This window comes from Myotis brandtii, unplaced genomic scaffold (genome assembly GCF_000412655.1).
Source record: "Myotis brandtii unplaced genomic scaffold, ASM41265v1 scaffold475, whole genome shotgun sequence".
Classification (NCBI taxonomy): Eukaryota; Metazoa; Chordata; class Mammalia; order Chiroptera; family Vespertilionidae; genus Myotis; species Myotis brandtii.
In genome coordinates, this window is record NW_005368148.1 from 371,690 (window position 1) to 393,388 (window position 21,699).

At 37.9% G+C, this 21,699-nt stretch overlaps 1 protein-coding gene across 1 annotated transcript in view; it reads left to right on the plus strand.

Moving 5' to 3' along the window:
- PCDH15 (protocadherin-related 15) overlaps positions 1-21,699 on the plus strand; it is a 567,795-nt gene that overhangs the window by 338,732 nt on the left and 207,364 nt on the right. The window contains exon 16 of the mRNA XM_014547486.1: positions 17,193-17,272. Coding sequence (XP_014402972.1) covers positions 17,193-17,272 — 80 coding nt within the window. The remainder of the gene's footprint in view (positions 1-17,192; positions 17,273-21,699) is intronic.

Consider the following 21,699-nt stretch of genomic DNA (forward strand, 5'->3'; position numbering starts at 1 on the left):
TCATTAAGATGTTGAAATATCCAAAACCAAATATTAAGACAAGTGCATTTAATGAAATTCTTTTATTTGCATATATGAAGATTTATTTATTTAAACAAGAAGTAAAGAATAATAAATAATAGATTTGTTAGAATCAGGCCAAGAAACTTTAAATGTTTTACATTTAAATATGCCTGAAGAATGTACCTATATGTTACTTAACTTTCTATAAGGTAAGACATAATTTTAGTTGTGAGGTAGCTCAGATTTCATTGCAATACATCCCAGAGAGATTTTGGAATCATATTATAGGAGAATAATTCCACTGGAGAGTTAAAGATGAAAGGAGCTGGCCTTTTTCATATCTCAGATTTCTTTAGTACAAAAGCTGAGAAAATGGTTGAAATGACATTTCTATTCACCCTTTGTGCTTCTGATAGAAGCAAAAGAAAGGGTGCCAATCGCAGTGGCATCTCTACAGAAAGAACTGGGGTGACACAATCAAGGCGTCTTTCATAGGCCACTAGCCATCCACTTCTGCTCATGATCAACTGAGATTGAATTTAAACCAGAGACCTAAAAACCCAAAAGCTTCCATCAGATTACTCTTCCAAAGACTTCTAATAACAGAAGCATTAGAGGTCTTCCTAGCTGCATCCCAATTTTCATTTTCACACATAGGTCCACTACCCAGTGCTGACTCACAGCTCAATTTAGGAAAACAGAATTTATGGGAAAATATTTTCAAAGATAAGAGCAGACTGACTTCAAAATAATCTGTTTTGACTGAGATCAAAGTGCTTTCTTTCTAGATAACAATCTTTGTGTCTCCCCTCCCCCTTTTAAGTGTTTTCTTTGCATTTTATATAAAAGTTGTTTGGGAGGCTGCAATTTTTCTCAGTGAATTAAGGCTGTTTTGCCTGGCTGCTTGATTGATGGTGTTCTGTACCCAGAGCTCTTCTCTCAAATGTCTTATGTTGACTGGGGTTAGCAATAGGTGAGATTTTTTTTTTTTTGTCTCCCTGCATGTTTCTATATCTTTCTCATCTGCTGCCAGTGAGACCAGTTGGAATGGTGCGCTGGAGCCACATTGTGCACTTGAGATCACAAGAGCCCATTGTGTGCATCGCTCTCCAACTCTATGTTCAATTATGTATCATTGTCAGCTTGAAATCGGCCATGGTGGTTGGATTTATGTCACAGAGATGGACAAATGCAACAAATCATGTATTCCTACTCCAGAGCTGGTTGTTAAACTTTTACCAGCACACCCATGGATATGTTGCCAATTTCCCCAATATTGAAATTCTTAACACGAGTTAAGTCCAACAGCTTTTTCCATCTTTGTCCCTCTGAAATGGTAATCTACTTGCATCACTCTAAAAATGAGCCAATCCTTCCAAATAGGACTATGTGTTTTACTCAAATATAAGGTCTCAGCTGTCTTCTCTCCTTACAAGAGCATTATTTCCTTCCAAATCACCCTTTTATCTGACTCATATTCCACCATTAGCATAATCCTCCTTTCTTACATAATCCTCCTTTCTTGTATCATCACCATCCTCCTCATCCTCATATAATAATAATAATATCTAATACTTGAGTGGCACATTGCAGGTTGTACAGAGCCAGGCACTGTTCAAGTTCTTTACTTATTTAATCAGTAAAGATAGCTAGATTATATTTGCACACATGCTCAATTTCAGAATTCAATGATTTATAACTAAAACGTTTACATCTTACCCTGTGTCCATTGTTGACCAATTCCAACGCTTTTCTTCATCATTGTCACTCCACTCAGAAGGATGGAGTAGGCTCTATCTGTGACAGTGTTGTTCTCTGACAGAGTGAAAAGCAAGGCACAATAAACCATAAACTGGCTCTTACTGCTTCTTCCAGAAGTGACACACAGCCCTTCTGCCTACATTTCATTTGCCAAACCAAGTCATAAGACTGCTCCTGGGCTAATCAGAGTAGGGATCTATAAGCCTTCACACTAATCACATAGCTAAGTCTGATGCCAAGATCTATGAGATCCTTTGGTACATAGTTTCTGTTTTAAGTCATTGCACACACAGTTTTGCTAAGTGATTCACCCTGCCTATCATGGCTTTCCATCCTTACAGCATTCAATGGCTGTTTCCTCACCACCCTCTACACTCTTGAAGCTCACGCTATTTATATTCTGGGTGTTTGTTGGGGCACACTCACTTTTAAGTACCAAATTATAGAATAGGCTAGCTAGGGTTTTGTTGCCAAATTTCACATTCAAAAAGTTAGCACTCTTTGCTCCACAACTGAGGCCGATGAAGCAGCCTCTGTCTAGAGTGCTTTACTGATCTCTTGACTGCAGGCAATGTTTTCTGTGAGCAAGAAAACAAAATAAAACCTAATTCATTGCTGTTACCTAGAAGTAATGCATATAACATCTACCCACACTTTTATTTCCATTAGCCAAAGCAATTCATTTGGCTACTCCTCAGTTAATAGGTCAAGAACATACAATCTCCCAGTGGTTCTCAACCTGTGGGTCGCGACCCCTTTGGGGGTCGAATAACCCTTTCACAGGGGTTGCCTAAATACATCCTGCATATCAGATATTTACATTATGATTCATAACAGTAGCAAAATTACAGTTATGAAGTAGCAACGAAAATAATTTTATGGTTGGGGGTCACCACAACATGAGGAACTGTACTAAAGGGTCGTGGCATTAGGAAGGTTGAGAACCACTGATAGACAAATGGTTCCACAAGTCACATAGCAAAACCTGATGTTGGTAGGGCAGGGAAAAGGGACGGGGGGAAATTTGTATTTGGGGTAGGGAAGCAGAGATTAAATGAGATAGCATGTAAGATGTACAGCTCAGTGGCTGAAATAAAAAAGAAGGTGCTTAAATTATGATAGCTATTTTTAATTCTGGTCTCTTGCAAACAGCAAGAGAATGTAAAGCAGCTAGACACAAATAGCAGGAGAAAAGAGAAAATGCTGAGAAACAGACTAAAAAGTTGTATGTTGCTATCTCTGGTTACCTGAGAAAAAAATCATAAATATTACTAATAAAGCTACTTGAGTATAAACATAAGACTGCTTTAGTCAGCTTGCAATGTGCATTTTATTTTTGTCTTTATCTATTCTTCTCATTATTTATAGTTTCAAGAGCTATAGATTTTAAACTGTATGCCTCAAGAAATTATTATTTTTAGTCCTGAAGAAAAAAATTCTTCTGCCTTGATCTTAACTACATAATTGATCCATTTCCATAACCGTTTGAATGAAATGCAAGCTTTCCTATAATAGCCTCCCATTCTGCATTACCAGGTCTTGTCTTAGGTGCAAATTTGTTTCTCTTGCATCCTTTTTCCTTCCTTCCTTCCTTCCTTCCTTCCTTCTTAAATGCAAGCTTTCCTATAATAGCCTGCCATTCTGCATTACCAGGTCTTGTCTTAGGTGCTAATTTGTTTCTCTTGCATACTTCAAATGTTCTAAATATTCCTTCCTTCCTCCCTTCCTTCCTTCCTTTTCTTCCTTCCTTTCTTCTTGTAAAATAGTACATATTTTCCCCTGAAGATGATAATAGAATTTTGTGATGTAAAATAGTATATATTTTCCCCTGAAGATGATAATAGAATTTTGTGATTTAAGAAAGATTTGTAGCTGGAGCAGTTACAAATTGGCCCTGCACTATAGAATTTGCTATGTCATTTATATTATGGGGATCACTTTGAATATGTTACTTGAAGATTTTCCCTTTTGCCACTGAAGAAGCACTTTTTTTTAAGCATTCTGGTTCTTTAATGTGTTACTGAATAGATTAACACTGCAGTACCAAAAAATGACAATTTCCCCTTTAATTTCATAATATGTTACTCTATTTAGTAGGTTACCCCAGTTTTAATAAATGTGAGAAATGACAGTCATTTATTTCCCTCTTCATTTTCAATTCATGAAGTGGAAAGTACACTTTCTCATCTTTCTTTGCACTAGACTTCAGGTGGTTCTTTCATCATTAGTATTATATCAAAAGAATAATGTCACTGTGAATATACATAAGAAAGTTGACATACATTGAACACTGATTAGTTACCTAGTGCCAAAGTATAATTTCTATTTTGTATGAAGGATAGATAGGTAGACAGATAGATAATTTGAGAGAAGGAGAGAGATATGTGTCTTACAATTCCAAGCATCTGCTTATTGCAAAAATTAAATCAAATTTGTAGTAAACATTTTCTCCTTTATAGCAGATGTGCTATTATGTCTAAGTTTCCAAACACAATTTTGGTGCCCTTGACACTAAGGGATACACATTATCTAGGGATGATTTTTCATCTCTAGGAATATAAAGCTGTCCAACATGAGGAAAACATATATTTTGTGTACTTTCTATTCATACGTGTACCTTCCTCTTCCCAACGTATAACAGAGCCCCATGTAAATCTTTTGTAGACTACAGTGTGTTTATAGGAATAAAGGCAGGGAAGCAACAGGGAGGTTAGGGAAAGCAGAACCCTAGGTCTGATACATTTAGAACAGTTATCTCTTAAATCATCTTTTCTTTGACCCTTGCTTTCTTCAGAAGGAAGTAAACATGATTTAAAAAATGTGCAATTGTGCCCCAGAACAGCTGTAGGCTATAACTCAAATGCATGTTTTAATAGAGTTAGACTTCACTTCTGTCTCTGATTTACACTTTAACAAGAAGTAGGACACCTAGGAAATGGGTGAAAATAATCTTATTTTTCCCTCAGAGAGGGCTAGTAGCTTAGAAAACTTGATATGGTGCCGGAAATACAGCCATATTCTCAAGTTCTTTTGAACTTCAAAATAAATAAGATGAAATAGCCTCTTCTGATAGTACAGAGCGTAAAGCAGATGTGCTGTAGCTGGTGGGACAGGTGGACACAAGTAACAATTTGTGGTTTGTATTCAGCCTGGAGGCAGAGGTTCACTCACAAGGAGAATAGCTCTCTTGTGGCACATCCTGCTCCCAGTTGTCATCAACACTTGGATGAAGATGTTTACAGCCTTCCATCACCACATGTACCAAGCCTCTTTGCACCTGTATTAATGTTTTGTTTTTAATTCTCTAAAAGTTCAGCCCAGCCAGTGTGGCTCTGTGGTTGAGCATCAACCTATGAACCAGGAGGTCACAGTTCCATTCCTGGTCAGGGCACATGCATGGGTTGTGGGCTTAATCCCCAATGGGGGGCATACAGGAGCCAGCCAATCATTGATTCTCTCTCAAGGATGTTTATATATATCTCTCTCCCTCTCCCATCCTCTCTGTTCTTATCTAAACTGATTCCTCCATTTGCATAGTAGATGAATGCTTCTCAAGCCCCTGTAATGAAGGACGCACTTAAATGAATTACTAGAAAAATAAGAGACAAAAGACAATGAATAAAAGCCCAATTTTTACCATTAGATTCAACAGATATAAAATCATCCTGTCAAATTATTTTAAAGTTTTCTCATCTACTCTAAATTTTACTCTAGATAAATTGAGTCTAAATTTTTTATATCATTACTGGGGCCCAGTGCATGAATTTGTGCACCTTGAAAGGAACTGTGGGCTGTGGAGGCTGCAGTGGGCACAGAGGTGGGTCTCGGCTCATCTTCTGCATCCCTTCCCAGCCCCTCCTGCCATGGCCTTCCAGTCCCGTCTGCCGGCAGCCCCGCTCCAGACGCTGCCACTCCCATGTGCTGATGGTGCTGGCCCTGCTCGCATCCGCTGACTGCACGGAGCAATTGGGGCCAGCGCCAGCAGCGGGTGTGAGTGGCAGCTGCTGCCCTGATCACCCCTCAGGAGCAGGGGGAGGTGGAGAAGCCCTCAGGGGCAATCAGAGCCAGCAGCTGCCGCTCGCACCCATTGATGGTGCCAAGTAATCAGAACCGGCGCCAGGCACCGGCAGCGGGTGCGAGCAGTGGCTCCAGCATTGGCAGCAGGTGCAAGCGGTGGCTCCAGTGCTGGCAGCAGGTGTGAGCGGGGCCAGCATCAATGCAGGAAGCAGATGTGAGCACTGGGCGGGACCGCGGCTGTGCAGGAGTAAAGAATTTTAAGTAACCACCAGAGGCTTGCCCTGATGACAGCGACCGCGCCCCCGCTGACCTGCTCCATCATCCTGCTGCAGCCAGTGCCCGCCATGTTCTGCACACATGTCCCCTGGTTGTCAGCGCACATCATAGCAACTGGTTGTTCGGTTGTTCCACTGTTCGGTCTATTTGCATATTAGCCTTTTATTATATAGGATAATTGATAATGACCACTTTGCAGAGTGGACCACACTGCTCCATGGACCACACTTTGAATAGCACTCAGGATTCCTAGGTAGTATGCAAGGCCCAGTGCAAAATGAAAACACAGCACCTTTTAAGTGTGGGTCCTTTCCACCAATTCTAGGTTCTGCCCACTCTGGCCTGCTCAAGAACATTGCTCCAGAATCACCAATTTACTTTTCTGTATCATGAGCTTTCTTGCTGTGTGATCATTTCCATTAGCATGAAAATCTTCATGGTATCTCCTAATTAAAATACAAAGCAAGAACAATGAAAAAAAATGGACTTTCATTCCATAAACCACTCTTGCAACTTACCCATTACTCTGCTTTCCTTCATTGTGGAAACCACCCATGTATGTTATCCATATTTTCCTGAAGAAAGTTTTGCTGTTTTTTTTTGTCCTATTGTCCATTGACCTTACTATAATCAAGATTACAAGGTAGGCCCTTTATATACCTGTAGCCATGAGTCAGATGCAGGTTGCCCCAGAAAGCAGTTTGAATTTTTCAAGGTAGGCATTCTCTGAATAAGACCAGCAGCTAGAACCGCTCAGCAGTCAACATTTCCAACATACAGGGGAATAATTTATTTGTCCCTTGAAGGGAGGATGGGCAGCCAAATCATAGTATTATCATAGCATCTCAAAATTAATGTGTCTCATACTCAACTCCTAGTACTTACTTCTCAGATCCCCTAGATTCACAGTGGTTGGCAAACTGCGGCTTGCGAGCCACATGCAGCTCTTTGGCCCCTTGAGTGTGGCTCTTCCTAAGTCTTAGGAGTACCCTAATTAAGTTAATAACAATGTACCTACCTATATAGTTTAAGTTTAAAAAAATTGGCTCTCAAAAGAAATTTCATTTGTTGTACTGTTGATATTTGGCTCTTTTGACTAATGAGTTTGCCAACCACTGCCCTAGAAAAACAATGGCCCTCCTTCATTTTCATATATTCAGTAAGTTATGACTTCATTTTTCCAAATTCTCAGTCCAAAGCCCTTCAAATCATCTCTGACTTTTCTCTTTCTTCATTGCCCCCCCTTTCATTTCCAATCAATTAACAAAGCTGGTTGGTCCCAAAATATATCCAAAATTTCACCATTTCTTACCACTCACACTGCTTTTATCCTGATCCTAGCCTCCATCAATGTGTGCCTATATTACTGGACTTTACTCTCATCACACCATGACACAACATCCTTTCACTGACACAAAAGACAGATGTTTAAAAATTAACTAAGATCACTTTTCTCTGAAAATCTTCCAATGGCTTCCCCAGAACACCCAAAATAAAAGCAAATGTCTGATACCCACCTGACTTCACCTCCCACTTCTCACCCTATCTCCTCTCAGGCTTTCTATTCTAGTCGCATAGGACACTGCTTTGCACATGGGGCCACGCTGGCCTTGGGACCATTACACTTGCTGTTTTCACTGCCTGAAATGCTCCTTTCCAAGACATTCACATGGCTTATGTCTTGTCTTCCCTTCCCATAGGTTTCTCCTTAGCAAAATGGTCCTTCCTCATCACCATATATAAAAAAATAACAATACAATGTCTCAGAATACATACCTACTTTACTTTTACCCTATGTGCACTCTTGTTTATTTTGTGTGATCTTACCTATCAGTATGCCAAACATTATATTAGTTTCACAATGACAGACACTTTGTTTTATTCACTATTGTATCTTCAGCAACAAAAATAATACTTGGAATATAACTTGCAATCAATAAAGATTTATTGAAAATCCGATGGATCTGATTTCAAGAAAGGCTAGAACTAAGGTTTCAAACAGGGTCATCAGTCTCAGGCATGTTCCCCCTCTCTCTATTGATTAGCTCTGTGTGGACTTTTTCTGTCACGCAGACTCTGTAATTAGGACATAGAGATGATAAGAACCATCTTGTTCTTGATTAAATCTGAAATGAAGACTTGAGGTCATGCAGCCTCAAGATGAGGTAAAAGGGAATGGACGTGTGGGAAGTTTTCTGAAAGACAATATACTCAAGTGATGAACTATAATAAATACCTCTAGGTATTGTAACAAAATAAAAACATAACTTATTTTAAAAAAACTGCTTGCATATATTCAGAAGTAGAAAGACACATTTAAAGATGTATTTTAGCATTTTCTTCAGATACGTTTTGCTGTTCCAAGAATTGTATGCTTTTACAAAGCATTTATTGCTTTGTATTTCTAAACTGATATGTAGGGGTAGAGGTGGAGGATAGAGTAATGCAGAATTACCTAGCTAAGATGTGGGTGGTGCTGAAACTGAGAAACCCTGTCTTAACAGAGCATAGTCACCAGAACAATAAGGTAAATTATAATATATATTTTTTAATGAACTTTTACAAGGGATTGTAGGAATAACAAAGAGATATTTTGGAGATAATGGCAAAAGACGACTCAAAATGATCTTCATTACCTAGTTAGTGCTGTTTCTAATCTTTCCTTTCCTTATTTCTATCAGTCTTTCCTTAAAGCCTTAGAGAATTCTTTCTAATTTTCTAGATGATAGTCAACTAATATACCTGTGTATGTGGGGTTTTTGTTATCAAATATTGTGGAAGTGGTGGAGACCTACTTTCATCAAAGTCCTTCTTGTAACAGATCTTGAAACAAAAATGTATAGCCATAGCAAAAAATAAAATTTTGTATTTACTTCAATGTCAGAAGACTATGTATGACCCAAAGAAAAGTTTACAATTTCTAAACCTGCTTGGTAAAAAGTTTTTGTTGTTTCTTGTTTATTTTCATTGACCTAAATTAAGCCATTCTGCTCTTCCTAAAAGTTAAATAAAAGAGGACTAATTTGAAATATGGGCTTGAATGTGGAGTACATGTTTGGGCAATTTTTTGATAGCTACTGGAATTTTAATAACAGTAATCAGTATTACCTTTAGTAATTTGGCAATAAACCTCAGTGTTTACTGCATTCCTTATGGCTATTTATTGCTTCACATACTGGCAGCTAGTGTTGTTTAAAGCTTAACTATGCAAATGCAGTTATTTCTGTGAGATTTTGATAAGTAGAAAGAAACAAAAACAGTGTTACTGAAGTGTACTCAACAAACTAATGGGTGTCATTTGTCTAGGGAAAACAATAGGATTGCAGTCGATGTTGAGAAGTGCCTGTGGTGATTCTACACTTACCTACCAAGAAATGGTTGATTTGGAGCTAAGAAAAAAATTTAGTTTACATTTAAACATAAGCAAAAAATATATGCATTGAAATAATTACTGAAAAACACTGAAGAATTCAATGTCCTGTATTTCAGTTTTGAATACATATTATTTTACTTGGGTTCCCCAAATCCCATAACAGTTTTAAAAAGAAAATAAAGGTGAGTCAGCTGGTTTTTCCTGAGCAGGATGCAGGGATGATTTCTTTCCTGGGTTCTTGTCTGCTTGAGAGTCCGGTTCATGTGCTCTACGTACTTTCCCTGAACTCTGAGGCCTGTAAGCTGAATGTAGGTTCCATTTAATTCCTAAAGCCTTGGCTACCTGTTGTACTATTTCCGCTACAAAGGCTGGGCCATTATCGGACCCTATGGTCAGAGGCATTCCATACCGCGGAATCGTGTCCTTCAGCAACACCTTAGTGACTTCTCTCGCCTTTTCTGTGGGAGTGGGATATGCCTCGACCCAGCCTGAAAAGGTGCAAACAAAGACTAGTAGGTATTTATTTCCTTTGCTAGGCCCTATTTCTGTAAAATCTACTTCTAAGTCCTCAAAGGGAGCTTGCCCACAGCGCTGAACTCCTATCAGTCCTATAGGACCCTGTTTGGCATTGTTCTGCACACAGAGGAGGCAATGCTGAGAGACTGAGGCACATAAGGAGGGAAGATGGGCAGTTAGATAGTATCTGCCTAACAAAGCTTCTAGGGCAGTCTTCCCTAAATGAGTGAGTTCATGCTGCTGGAAGACTACCTTATGGGCTAACTGTTCTGGGACATAGACCCTATGATCTGGGATATCCACCAGCCTTCCTTCGTTCTCTTGCCCCCTAGCTTCTATTAGGGTAACAACAGAATGAGGTACTTTTATATTTAAGTTTTGTCCCAGGGTAAGTTTATCCGCTTCTTTGACTAATAATGCCGTGGCTGCAAGGGCCCTGAGACACAGGGGCCACCCGGAGGCAACCGGGTCTATCTGCTTGGAGAGATAGGCTACTGGTCTTTGCCAGGGTCCAAACTCCTGGGTTAGAATTCCTAGGGCTACCCCGCTGTTCTCGTGAACAAAAAGATTAAAGTCTCATGTCACATCTGGTCGCCCTAGTGCTGGGGCCTCAGTGAGCTTTGCCTTTATGGTGATGAAGGCTTTCTCCTGCTTGGCACCCCAGTTGATGGGTGCCTTCTCTTCTCCTCTTAAAGCTTCATAGAGAGGCTTAGCCAGGTCTGAAAACCCTGGGATCCAAATTCAATAGAACCCTGCTGCTCCTAGGAATTTCCGAATCTGCCGCCGGGTGCTAGGGACTGGGATGGCGCATACTGCCTGCTTTCTTTCAGTCCCTAGCCTTCATTTCCTTTGGGTGATACGGAAGCCTAGATACTTGACTTCTTTCTGATAGATTTGTGCCTTTTTCTTGGACACCCAGTAACCTGTTTTAGTTAAGAGTCTCAGAAGGGCTCACGTTCCTTCCCAGCACTGAGTTTGCATGGAGCTAGCCAGCAGGAGGTCGTCTACATATTGAAGTAGAACACATCCCAAGTCTTGTCCTGGGAACTTAGACAGATCAGATGCTAGTGCTCCACTAAAGAGAGTAGGGGAGTTCTTGGATCCTTGTGGCAGTCTGGTCCAGGTGAACTGCTCCTTGGCCCCCGTAGTTGGGGTTCCCACTCAAAGGTGAACAGGGGTGTCTTTTCTCTCTCAACATTAGAACTAATTGAGAGAGATACACATGGAGTATGTAAGAGGAAGACCAAATCAAATCCTATATAATAAAGAGCTAATGTGCTAATGGTTGTGACGCCCTCAAGCCGTAACGACCAATCAGCAGGAGGCTGTGTGCGTGGTGAGGCGCGTGCACAGGGACATGACGCTGTGTCCCCCGCCAGCGGGGCTTGATAGGGGTGGGGCTGGCCGGGTCTGGGTCTCACCCAATGGAGGTGGGGCCAGCCGGGTCTGGTTCTCTTCCCTTTTAATGTGCATGAATTTCATGCACCGGGCCACTAATTTAAATATAATTAATTAAAACACAAGACAAACCTGGTTCACTGTTTTTCCTTCCTTACAGTGAATTTACCCTCTTGGTTGTAGGAAGTGCAAAGGCAGGCCCTAACTATAAGTACTAAGTCATATCAGTAGCAAAAATGGACAATAGGTTTGCCACATGGAGCTTGCATGCTAGTAGGAGGAGGAGAATTATAACTGAATATATCAGTGAGTTATACAGAATTTGGAAGATGATGGATTCTATGTGGAAAACATGCAGGAGGGAAAATGGAGAGCATAGGTAGGAATTGCAATTTGATCAGTGACAGTTTCACTGGGATGACATTAGCAAAGAGTTGAAGAAGGTGAGCGGATGAGCCATGTGGGTATCTGGGGAAGAGTCTATCAGGTGCAAGTACAATGGCCCTGAGGTTCAGGCCTGCCTAGTGTATTTGAGGGAGAATAAAAAATACTAGTGCAGTAAAGAAAGAGAGGAGGAAAATCATAGAAATGATATCAGTAATGCTGGAGGTGTGAAGATAACTTCTCTAAGTGAAATTAAGTTCTAATGGAAGAATTTGAGTAGAGCAGTAACAGAGTTAAAATTTAAGAGACAATAGGGTGGTGAAGGCTGGGGTCAGGACCAGGGGCAGGCTAGAAGGTATTAATAGGGGGACATAATGTAATATTTTCAACAATAAAGGTTTAAATAAATACATATCATTCCCAGCCCTAAAAAAAAAAAAAGAATCATTATGAATTCTTTTGAAAAATACTCTGTAGTGGAGATATATGAAAAATTATGGGAAATAGTTATGGAGCTATTTTAGTAGACAAGACAAAGCCTAGAGTGATATTCTAGAGATGGTGAGAAGTGGTTTCAATCTTGTTATATTTTTACTAGAGGCCCAATGCATGAAATTTGTGCAGAGTAGACCTTGGCAGCTGTGGCTGCCTGGATTCTGCAGCTGCAGCCCCGGCTTCATCCTGGAAGGATGTCCGGAAGGATGTCTGGTCTAATTAGCATATTACGCTTTTATTATTATAGATAGGTAGAAACTAAGGATTTGTTGATGATGGGATATGGGGAAGAAGACAGAAGTTGAAAATGCCTAGTAAAATATAGCCTGAGTGACTGGAAGGATTGAATTTCCATTAACCTGAGTGAAAAGAAGGTTGAAGGAAGAGGAAGTCAATTTTTTACATATTTAACTTGAAATATCTTTTAACATCTAATAAAGGCTGTCAAGTAGACATTTAGGTATGAGTTTGGGAAGCAGTATGGGCTAGAAATATGCATTTGCAGTTTTGAGCAAACTTGTTTAAATCTTTGAGATTTGATGACATTTTTAAGCAAATGAATGTGGAAAATAATCAAAGATTGATTGTAAGGTGCTGAGGAGACAGAAGAACCAGAAATGAAGACCCAGGAGTACATATATCCTGAAAGCTAAGGAAAGCTTTTGGAAAATTGCTTCCATTTCTGAGTTAAACAGAAATTAGAGTCACTAGCTGAGGATAAAGATGGGGTAGGATAAATTGGAAACCTGAGGAGAAAGTGTTAAATAACCACATAGGGAAGAGGGAGAAGGAATAAAGTAGCAACATGAATCATAACAGAGGGATGGAATTTAAGGTTTTAGGGTATTCTCATGCATTACAGTGCCATTCTAGATTAGCTGCATTTCCAAGTTTCAGCTCTGTTATAGTTGCATGTTATTTTTCATAATACTTGACATATTTTATAAAATTGAATAAACTGACATTTTTACCTAAATAAACTGATTTCAAAAAGGAGATTTTATATCAGAATCATAAATGACAAAAACAACAGTACTTGCCATAAAACATACACAGTAATTAATATTAAAATATATTATTAAACATTAACATTTTGTTAAAGGGCCAACAACTTATTACCAGGGATACCCATCCACACTTTGGGAAACTCTGCTATACTGAACTTCAGTACTTACTCTCAGGTAGTTTAATAACATAAATCAGAACTTGTTTGCCTAAGTGAGAAGAGAAAAGATTATCTAAACCTATTGATTTTGATCTATGTTAGAATCCCTAAGGGCAGGTACTTTGTCTTAATGTCCTGTGAAATGTGTAGAATCATTCTGTGTATAGAGTGCATGCTACCTAGTGGTATTTGATGGCTGCATTTGTCTTTAACATGAGCAGAATATTAGATTAGTGAAGGTTTGTTTCTTGAGCAAAATTCCTACTTAACAGTGTCTAAACACACCACTTAATACTTTTATGTCCGTATTGGTGGTTCTGAAAAATGGGTGGCTTCAATTTAGATGCAGTGATTAATTTGGTGGAGCAGGCTAGAAAGAGTAGTTGCTTTGATCTTTAAAGATAGTTTTTGTCCTTCAGGCAGAAAGAAAGGGAAAACCAGCTTTGTCTTAATTTATCATGTTGCTAAACGTGTGTCAGCACACCAATGACTAAATTCCATTACTGCTAGCTATTCAAAGTGAGCCTCATTCAATCATGACCTCGGGTTGTTTATCTGAGGCTAAATACAACAGGAGCTCCTTGCTCCTGCTGCTCAATTCACTGGGCATGTTCCTACCCCATGGCCTTTTCACTTGCCAGGCCCTCTGCCTAGAAAGCCCTTCCTCATGTGTCTTGCTCTCTCACTTTTTATAAGTGTTTACCACATTTTCCTGATAGTCTATAAATAAGTGAAAATCCGTACTCTGTCCTCCCTATCTTCCTTCCTGAATCATTTTATATTTTAATAACACTTATTTGGATCTGAAGCTATAAACTTTAATTAATTACTTTTTTCTTTCTCCCAAGTTTCAATATAAACTGCACAAAGGAGGAATTTTTTTTTTCTGTTGTTCACTGGTTTCTGTTGTTCTGGTGTTTAAAACAGTAAAGATGTTCAATAAATGTTTATTGAATTAATGAGTGAAAACTATCGGTGTTATTGTTGTTATCTTCCTTTTGTAGGTAGGTATCTATCCTGAGAGGAGATAGAACAGCCAGGGCTGGAACCAGGTGGCTGACTCCAGAGCCTACCCAGTAAAATGTAGGAAAGATGAGTGCTCCCATACTCCTCTCAGACCTTTAGTGAAGGGCTCAGATTTGACCTGACTGATGAAAATAAAAATATAGGAATGTTTTTGTACTAAGGATAAGTGATTCTTTAAAAATTAAACAGTTACTATTATCTCTAAATTAAAAAATATGCATTTTTCCAATTAAGTAAATTATAAAGAACTCTAATTGGAATGGTGTCAGAAAAGTAATATAATTGAAATATTGTGTATTTTGCATTCACCTATTAGGTTATTATGAGACTTAAATGAGAAAAGGCATGCAAATATAGTTTCTGATTTTAACTTGAAGATTCACTATTCAATAACATATATAAATTTCTGTCGATCATTTAGAGAAGGCTGGCTAGAATCATAATTAAAAAAATTTTTTTTAACGATTTTACAAATGTGTTTTAGGACACATATATGCACATGATCAAATCTTAATACTTTAAGAATCCTTGCTTCTGCTGATTTCTCCAATTACTTGTTTTCTGTGTTATTTCTCCCTTTAGATATTGGCAAGTAGATATATATGGTATTTATACTAGAACTAACCCTTGTAATGGATAGATTTAAGAACTCTGAGCCAGATGACATCATTTCCCCTTGTTTAGTTGACTGAGAGATTATGAATCTTCTCTAATTACTACACCATTTGCCACAGATCCTGAAATAACAACAAAGAATTTCCTAAGAGGATAAAAGAAAGAAAACAATCAAATGAGGATTTCCTTCTAAATCCTGGGTCTTCAAAGCTTCCAATATGGGCATAACCTCACATGAGAATCAAGTAGGAAAATTATTGGCTCCCACAATCCTTAAAAGCCTGACATTTAAACCATCAAATAAAACTAAAGAAATACTTTAAAGTATCTCAGGGGTGGAAGTAATTAATTTAGCAGGAGGAAAAATTAAGAATCCTCTAAGAATTATTCTCTATTATCATTTTAGTAACATAACAAAATAAGGATGTATATACATAAAATGGCACCACAATCAAAGTGACCTCATCCCACAAAAGAAATAAATATTAGAGTAGACCTATTAAGAAAGAATCAACCTTAATCTGGACTTAAAAGTATTTGCACAAAGCTATCATGCTTCAGAATCTATTTCTTCTGGCATTTATGAAAACACAAAACAATAAATTATCTCTCTCAAAAAAACCCACATACCAATGAGCAAACAAACAAAAATGACAGTATTGATAGCAATTTGACAGGCAAAAATGACTGAAAGAGAAAAACAGAAAAATTTAATGTGAGCTTTTTAATGATAACACACAGTCTCCAGATATGGCATAAATAATCCAGCAAAGCTTTTCCCATAGAACCTGGAACCTTCTAAATATTATCTATTCTTATTCAGTTGTTTCAGGACTCAGGTTGTGGTAATCTGGGAGAGACTTCTGGCCATCCATTCATTGTGGTAGCTGATAGAGTTGTTTATGACCAGGGCTATGTAATAATGCAAGGCAAAGCCATCTGATCTACCAGTGGAAACAGCGCCTGCTGTTCTGGACATGGGAATTCACAAGCGTCTGCTGGGCCAGTAACCTGTAAATAAAATTCTTTTAGCCATTTCTCAGATACATCCTCTCTCCTGGGTCATACTTAGGTAGATCCTTCTTATATCCCTTTTATATCATCTACTAGAGGCCCGATGCACGAAATTCGTGCAAGGGGTTCGCCCTCACAGCCCCAGCTGCCTCAGCCAGCCCTCACAGCCCTGGTTTCATCTGGAAGGTTGTCCGGAAGGTAGTCCGGACAGTTGTTCTGCTGTTCGGTCTAATTAGCATATTAGCTCTTTATTACATAGGATATTTATATTGTTTTTACTCATCTCTTCTGTAATGGGTATAAGGACTCATTGGAAAAGGAAATTATTGAATGCTTTACATTTTTTTAATTTTTTTTTATCCCTCCCCCACCCATCTCGAATGCTTTACATTTTAGATCAAATTCCCTTCTCCAGTGCCACAGAGTAGAGTGTGTGTCTTTATTTTGGGTAAGAGAAACCCAGAACTCAAAGTCAGAAGCTAAAGGTTTTAATCTTCTCTGACTGGAGTGACAGGAGGAGGGGGGAGGCAGGATAATATTTATTGGAAACTTAGAATGTGGCAGATGCCAGCCTGTGTGCCTTGGCATAGATTGTTTCAGTTAAACCTTCTAATATCTGTTAACTTTTATATTATTATGCATTTCATTTTGTCAGTGAAGAAATTGAGAAATAATCACACAATAAGTGGAGCCTGGTCTTAAATTCAAGCTGTCTGGCTCTATTATGCTTTCCTGACTTGATATATTCTGAGTAGAAAAAAGAAAAAAAGTGTATTAAATAATCTCTGTACATGTAAACATTTATGTAGAGTTTAATACATTCGTTTAAATTATAGACTCGGGCAAAATTAAATACATAAACCTTAGGAAAATCTCTACTGTGTTTCCCCACCAGGTAAGATTATATATGAGTTTAGAATGTATTTTTCTTATTCATGATTATGACTTTCAGATAAGATAAAATGACAGAAATTCTGGAATCGTATATGAAATTTTTTTATTTTTATATCTTGCCATTAGCTCATTTTTAATATTTATGCTATTAGTCATGGGTATTCTGTGCTGTTAGTTTCAAGTTTCTATATTACACTGTACTGAATAGGAGCCATCTCAATTAGTTGTTAATTGAATTATGTTTTCTCTCTGAAGGCAACTGATCGAGAGGGAGACCCAATAACATATGCCATTGAGAATGGAGATCCTCAGCGAGTTTTCAATCTTTCAGAAACGTAAGTTGAAAGTGATTTCTGAATTTATTTATTTTCTTTTTTAAATGTTAAACAATGTACTAGTAGTAAGAGAACAGACTTCTAATTAAAGGCTTTCAGCAGTTTGTAGTTTACTTTAGATTTTTCTATGAATATTAAGAAGAAGCTGGGGAGGGGGTGGCAATTCTGAATCCAGAAATTTTACCCAGGAGACTATTTATTTTAAACATTTTCACTAGGTAAAATCCACTGAGGTGGAAACGTTTTATTTGCAGGAATAACTTGGCAGTAATTAGATCCCTTTAACGTTGTCTGCTACTCATAATAACAATGACATTTCTATAAAGAGTAAATTGTTCATTCAAAGGGAATTTTGTAAAACAAAGTACTTTACATTCAAACAAATTTAAGGTACCAGCAAAGTCCATCATTCAACTTGTGGATAATGTAGGTATATTCTAAAAATGTTAACGCAAAAATATTGCTTGTCTGTATGTTGCTTTGGGGTCTATATAAGTGTCATTCTACTCACCTCTCTGAACATATCAAAGATAATGTTAACTAAAACCATTGAGAAAACTGGTAGCAGGCATTAAGAAAGGATTGAGGTTTGTGGAGAGATTATTTGCTTTCTTCTGTAATAGCAAAGTAGCTGTTCTGTTGTAACATGTGGCTGGTTGTTCAGGAGCTGTACTCGCTGCCTGTCTGGTGTTTTCTGTGTGGTTGTGAGTGGTTTTACACCCTGAAAGAATGGAAACCAAAACTTATCCCATGATTATTAAATGAACAATTTGACAAATGGGCCACACATTGCTTCAGTCTCAGAGACATTGGTACATGATGTCAAACCAAGAAAATCATATGTGGTCACTTAGTCTTGTGAGGAATAGTTGCAATTTCGCATTGAATAGGATGTTACAACCATGAGCCAATATGCCCAGGAACTGGATTTTCCAGACTTCAGATTTTACAGATAAAAAAACTTCCACTTAAAAATGGAAAGACTTAACTATTTTGAATTTTGCCCTCTAAGTACATACAACTCAAAAATTAGCTATAACTTAAAATCATCATTAAATAAAGAAAAAAGTCTATAGAGGTACTTTAACAGTAATCAAGCCGATGTGGTACTGATTTAAGAATAGATGTACCAGTATGAATTATTAAGGATGAAGCTTAAGGGTCCAGAAATAACTCCTAACATTTATGGCCAATTGATTTCCAGAAACAAAGGGCCCGGGCAATCCAATCAGGAAAGAATGATCTTTTCAACTAATGAAGCTGGCACAGCATGCAAAAGAATTAAGTTGAATCTGTACCTCAGACTATTCACAAAAATTAACTCAAAGTGGATAGACCTAAATATAAGAGATACAATTATATAACTCTTAGAAGAAAATACAGAAGTAAATCTATATGGTTTGGACTAGGCAATGCTTTCTTAGATATGCCACAAAAGCACAAGTGATTAATGAGAAGACTGATAAATTGGATTTCATCAAAATTTGAAAAGGAAAAAAAAAGTGCTTCAAAGTATGCCATCAAGAAAGCGAAAGCCCACAGGTTGAGAGAAATTATTTTCAAATTATGTGCATGATAGGGACATATATCAAGAATATATTAAAAAGGATTAAAATGCAAAAATAAACAGAATTAATCCAAATAAAAACAGACAAGAACTTGAATAAACACTTCTCCAAAGAAGATATATCAATGACCAATAAACAGATGAATATGCTTCTAATCACTAGTCATTAGGGAAATGTAAATTAAAATCACGAGATACCACTTCACACCCACTTAGAATGGCTATCATGAAAAGGAAAGGAAATAACAAGGAAGGGTGAGGATGTGGAGCTGGCAGAATCTTCACATGTTTCTGGTGGAATGTAAAATGTGCACTCTGCAAAACAATTTGTCAGTTCTCTAAATGGTAAACAGAGTTACCATATAACTCAGCAATTTCACTCATATCTACTCAAGAGAAATAAAAACATTCATTCACATAAAAAGTTGCACAAACAATGTTCATGGCAGAATTAGAATTATTTACAATAGCAAAATACGGAAACAACCCAAATGACTGTCTACAGATGGACGGATTCACAAAATGTATATCCACACCATGTAATATTATTTGTTAATAAAGGAGAATGAAGCCCTGAAACGTGCTGCAGCATAGATGCAATTTAAGAACTTTATGCTCAGTGAAAGAAAACATTCACAAGACCACATATGATATGATTTCATTAGTATGAAATGTCCAGAAGAGGCAAATCTATAGAGACAAAAAGTAGACGAGTATTTGCCCGAAGCTAGGAATCGGGGAGAGAGGAGAGTGACTGCTAATGGATACAGTGATGAAGATGTTTTAAAATTGATTGTGGTGATGGTTTAGCAACTCTGCAAATATACTAAAATATATTGAATACCATACTCTAGGTGAATTCTATGATATGTGAATTTTACATTAATAAAACTATTTAAAAGAGAGGCAACCGTGAATATTTCACCTACCCTGGTAAGCAGGAAGCCTAGGTCTTTCTTTCTTACACTCTCTCTCTTAAAAATTTATATTTCTGTGTTTTTCCTTTGATGCTGAAGGATTTTACAGCTACTGGTTGTGAAATCTGATGAGCCATCCATTTTATAAAAGAAATTCTCCACTTGTTCTGGTACCCTGGCAACCATTTCTCTACTGTTTCTCATTTCTGCTTTTGAAATCAGAGACACCTAGGTGGGGTCACAGAAGTTCTTTAAGGTGTGGAAGATGTCAATACAGCATCCTCTTCAACTAAACTGACCACAGTTCTTAATGCTACAGCTCTTAGGTCAATTCAAACAGTCATCTCCTTAAATACAAACTGATTCTAGGAAGTGATAGGGAATAGAACATTCCCCCTTTCCCTTCTTAGTTCTTCTGGCTGGTCTAAGAATTAAATTGCCATGAGACAAATTAAAAGGAGAATATAACCAAATTTAAATTTAATTATGTATGTGCTTATAGAGATTCCGTAAGAATATAGGGCCTGATGACCTATTAGGCAGTTGAGGTTTGTATGCCATCTTAAGCAATGGGGAAGCGGGTGGGGATAGTTGTTTGGGACTTCTAGTGGTGGAAGGTAGTTCACATGGAAATGGGAAGGCAAATGTTTAGTAAACAAATATAAACTCTAACCTAATAATAGGGCACAAGGAGGACTTTGATCAAATGGACCTTGCTAGGTTCCTGTGTCTATCACACACTAATTCATATTAAACTATAGTTACCTGTGATGGTATCTCCCTTCCTGGAGCGGGTCCTCTATCTAAATTCTTTGAGGAAGCTAGAAGGAAGGTCAAAGTTTCTTCCTAAGTCATTTGTTTCTAAAAAATAACCAGCTTAAAATAATCAATACCCAACGAGGCATATTTTGGGGCAACAAACTTTGCTCCCCTTCAACAGGGAGTAGAGGGCAGATCCCTGTGATGATTGCATACCTTTTTTTCCCCTTTGGCTGTACATGCCTTTGATGTCATATTTACACATCCGTTGTCAAATCCAGAATCATTAAGATTCTCCCCTATGTTTTTGTCTAAGTGTGTTATGGTTTGAGTACTTATATGTAGATTATTGTTTCATTTTGACTTAATTTTCACATATGGTGTAAAATAGTGCAATTTCATAGTTTTACAGTTTCCCATTGCCTCAGCACCATTTTCCCTATTGAATGATCTTGGCATCTTTGTTGAAAACCAATTGATCACAGATGTATGGGTTTATTTCTGGACAATTCTATTCTATTCCCCAGGATACATGAGCTGTTTCAAATGCCCTAATTTCCCATGAAACCCTTTACCCCCTGGCTTTTGGAGCTCTTTCTATGCCTCAACTGTATCTTTTGCCTCAGGTGGTATCAGGTTACTCCTTTCCTTATATAATGTTTTCCAAAAATTTCCACTGCTTTTCTGCCTTGAGTGAGTTCTGAGTTAGACAAAACAAAGAAAGCCATATTATATCTTAGGACAGCCTCCAGATTAGTTGGATAGACAAACACAATCCTTTGGGAACTAGGATAGCTCTGCTCCCTCCAGAAACAGGGACCAGAGTGTCATAGTAGGAGTGGTGACTGCCATCTTCAGGAGTACTCCAGGACAGGGCGTGGAGACAAGGACAAGTGTAAATGCCACAGAGCTTTCCCACCATTTTTAAGTTGCCTTTTTCTTGACTCTGCCTTTATGAGGTTGCTGTCAACCTTTGACTGTTCTCCAGAGTTCTATCAAAGTTGGCTCTGACCCTTTCTGCTTCATTTTTTCAATGCTTTTGTGGAGAGATCATCTATCTTTTAGAGTTTAACCATTTTCACTGACATCCCTCTTTTGCAATACATTTTCAATCCTGTAAATTTTAAGTAGCACTATTATTGATGTATCAGAGGTGATTCTTACATATTTTATATATATATATA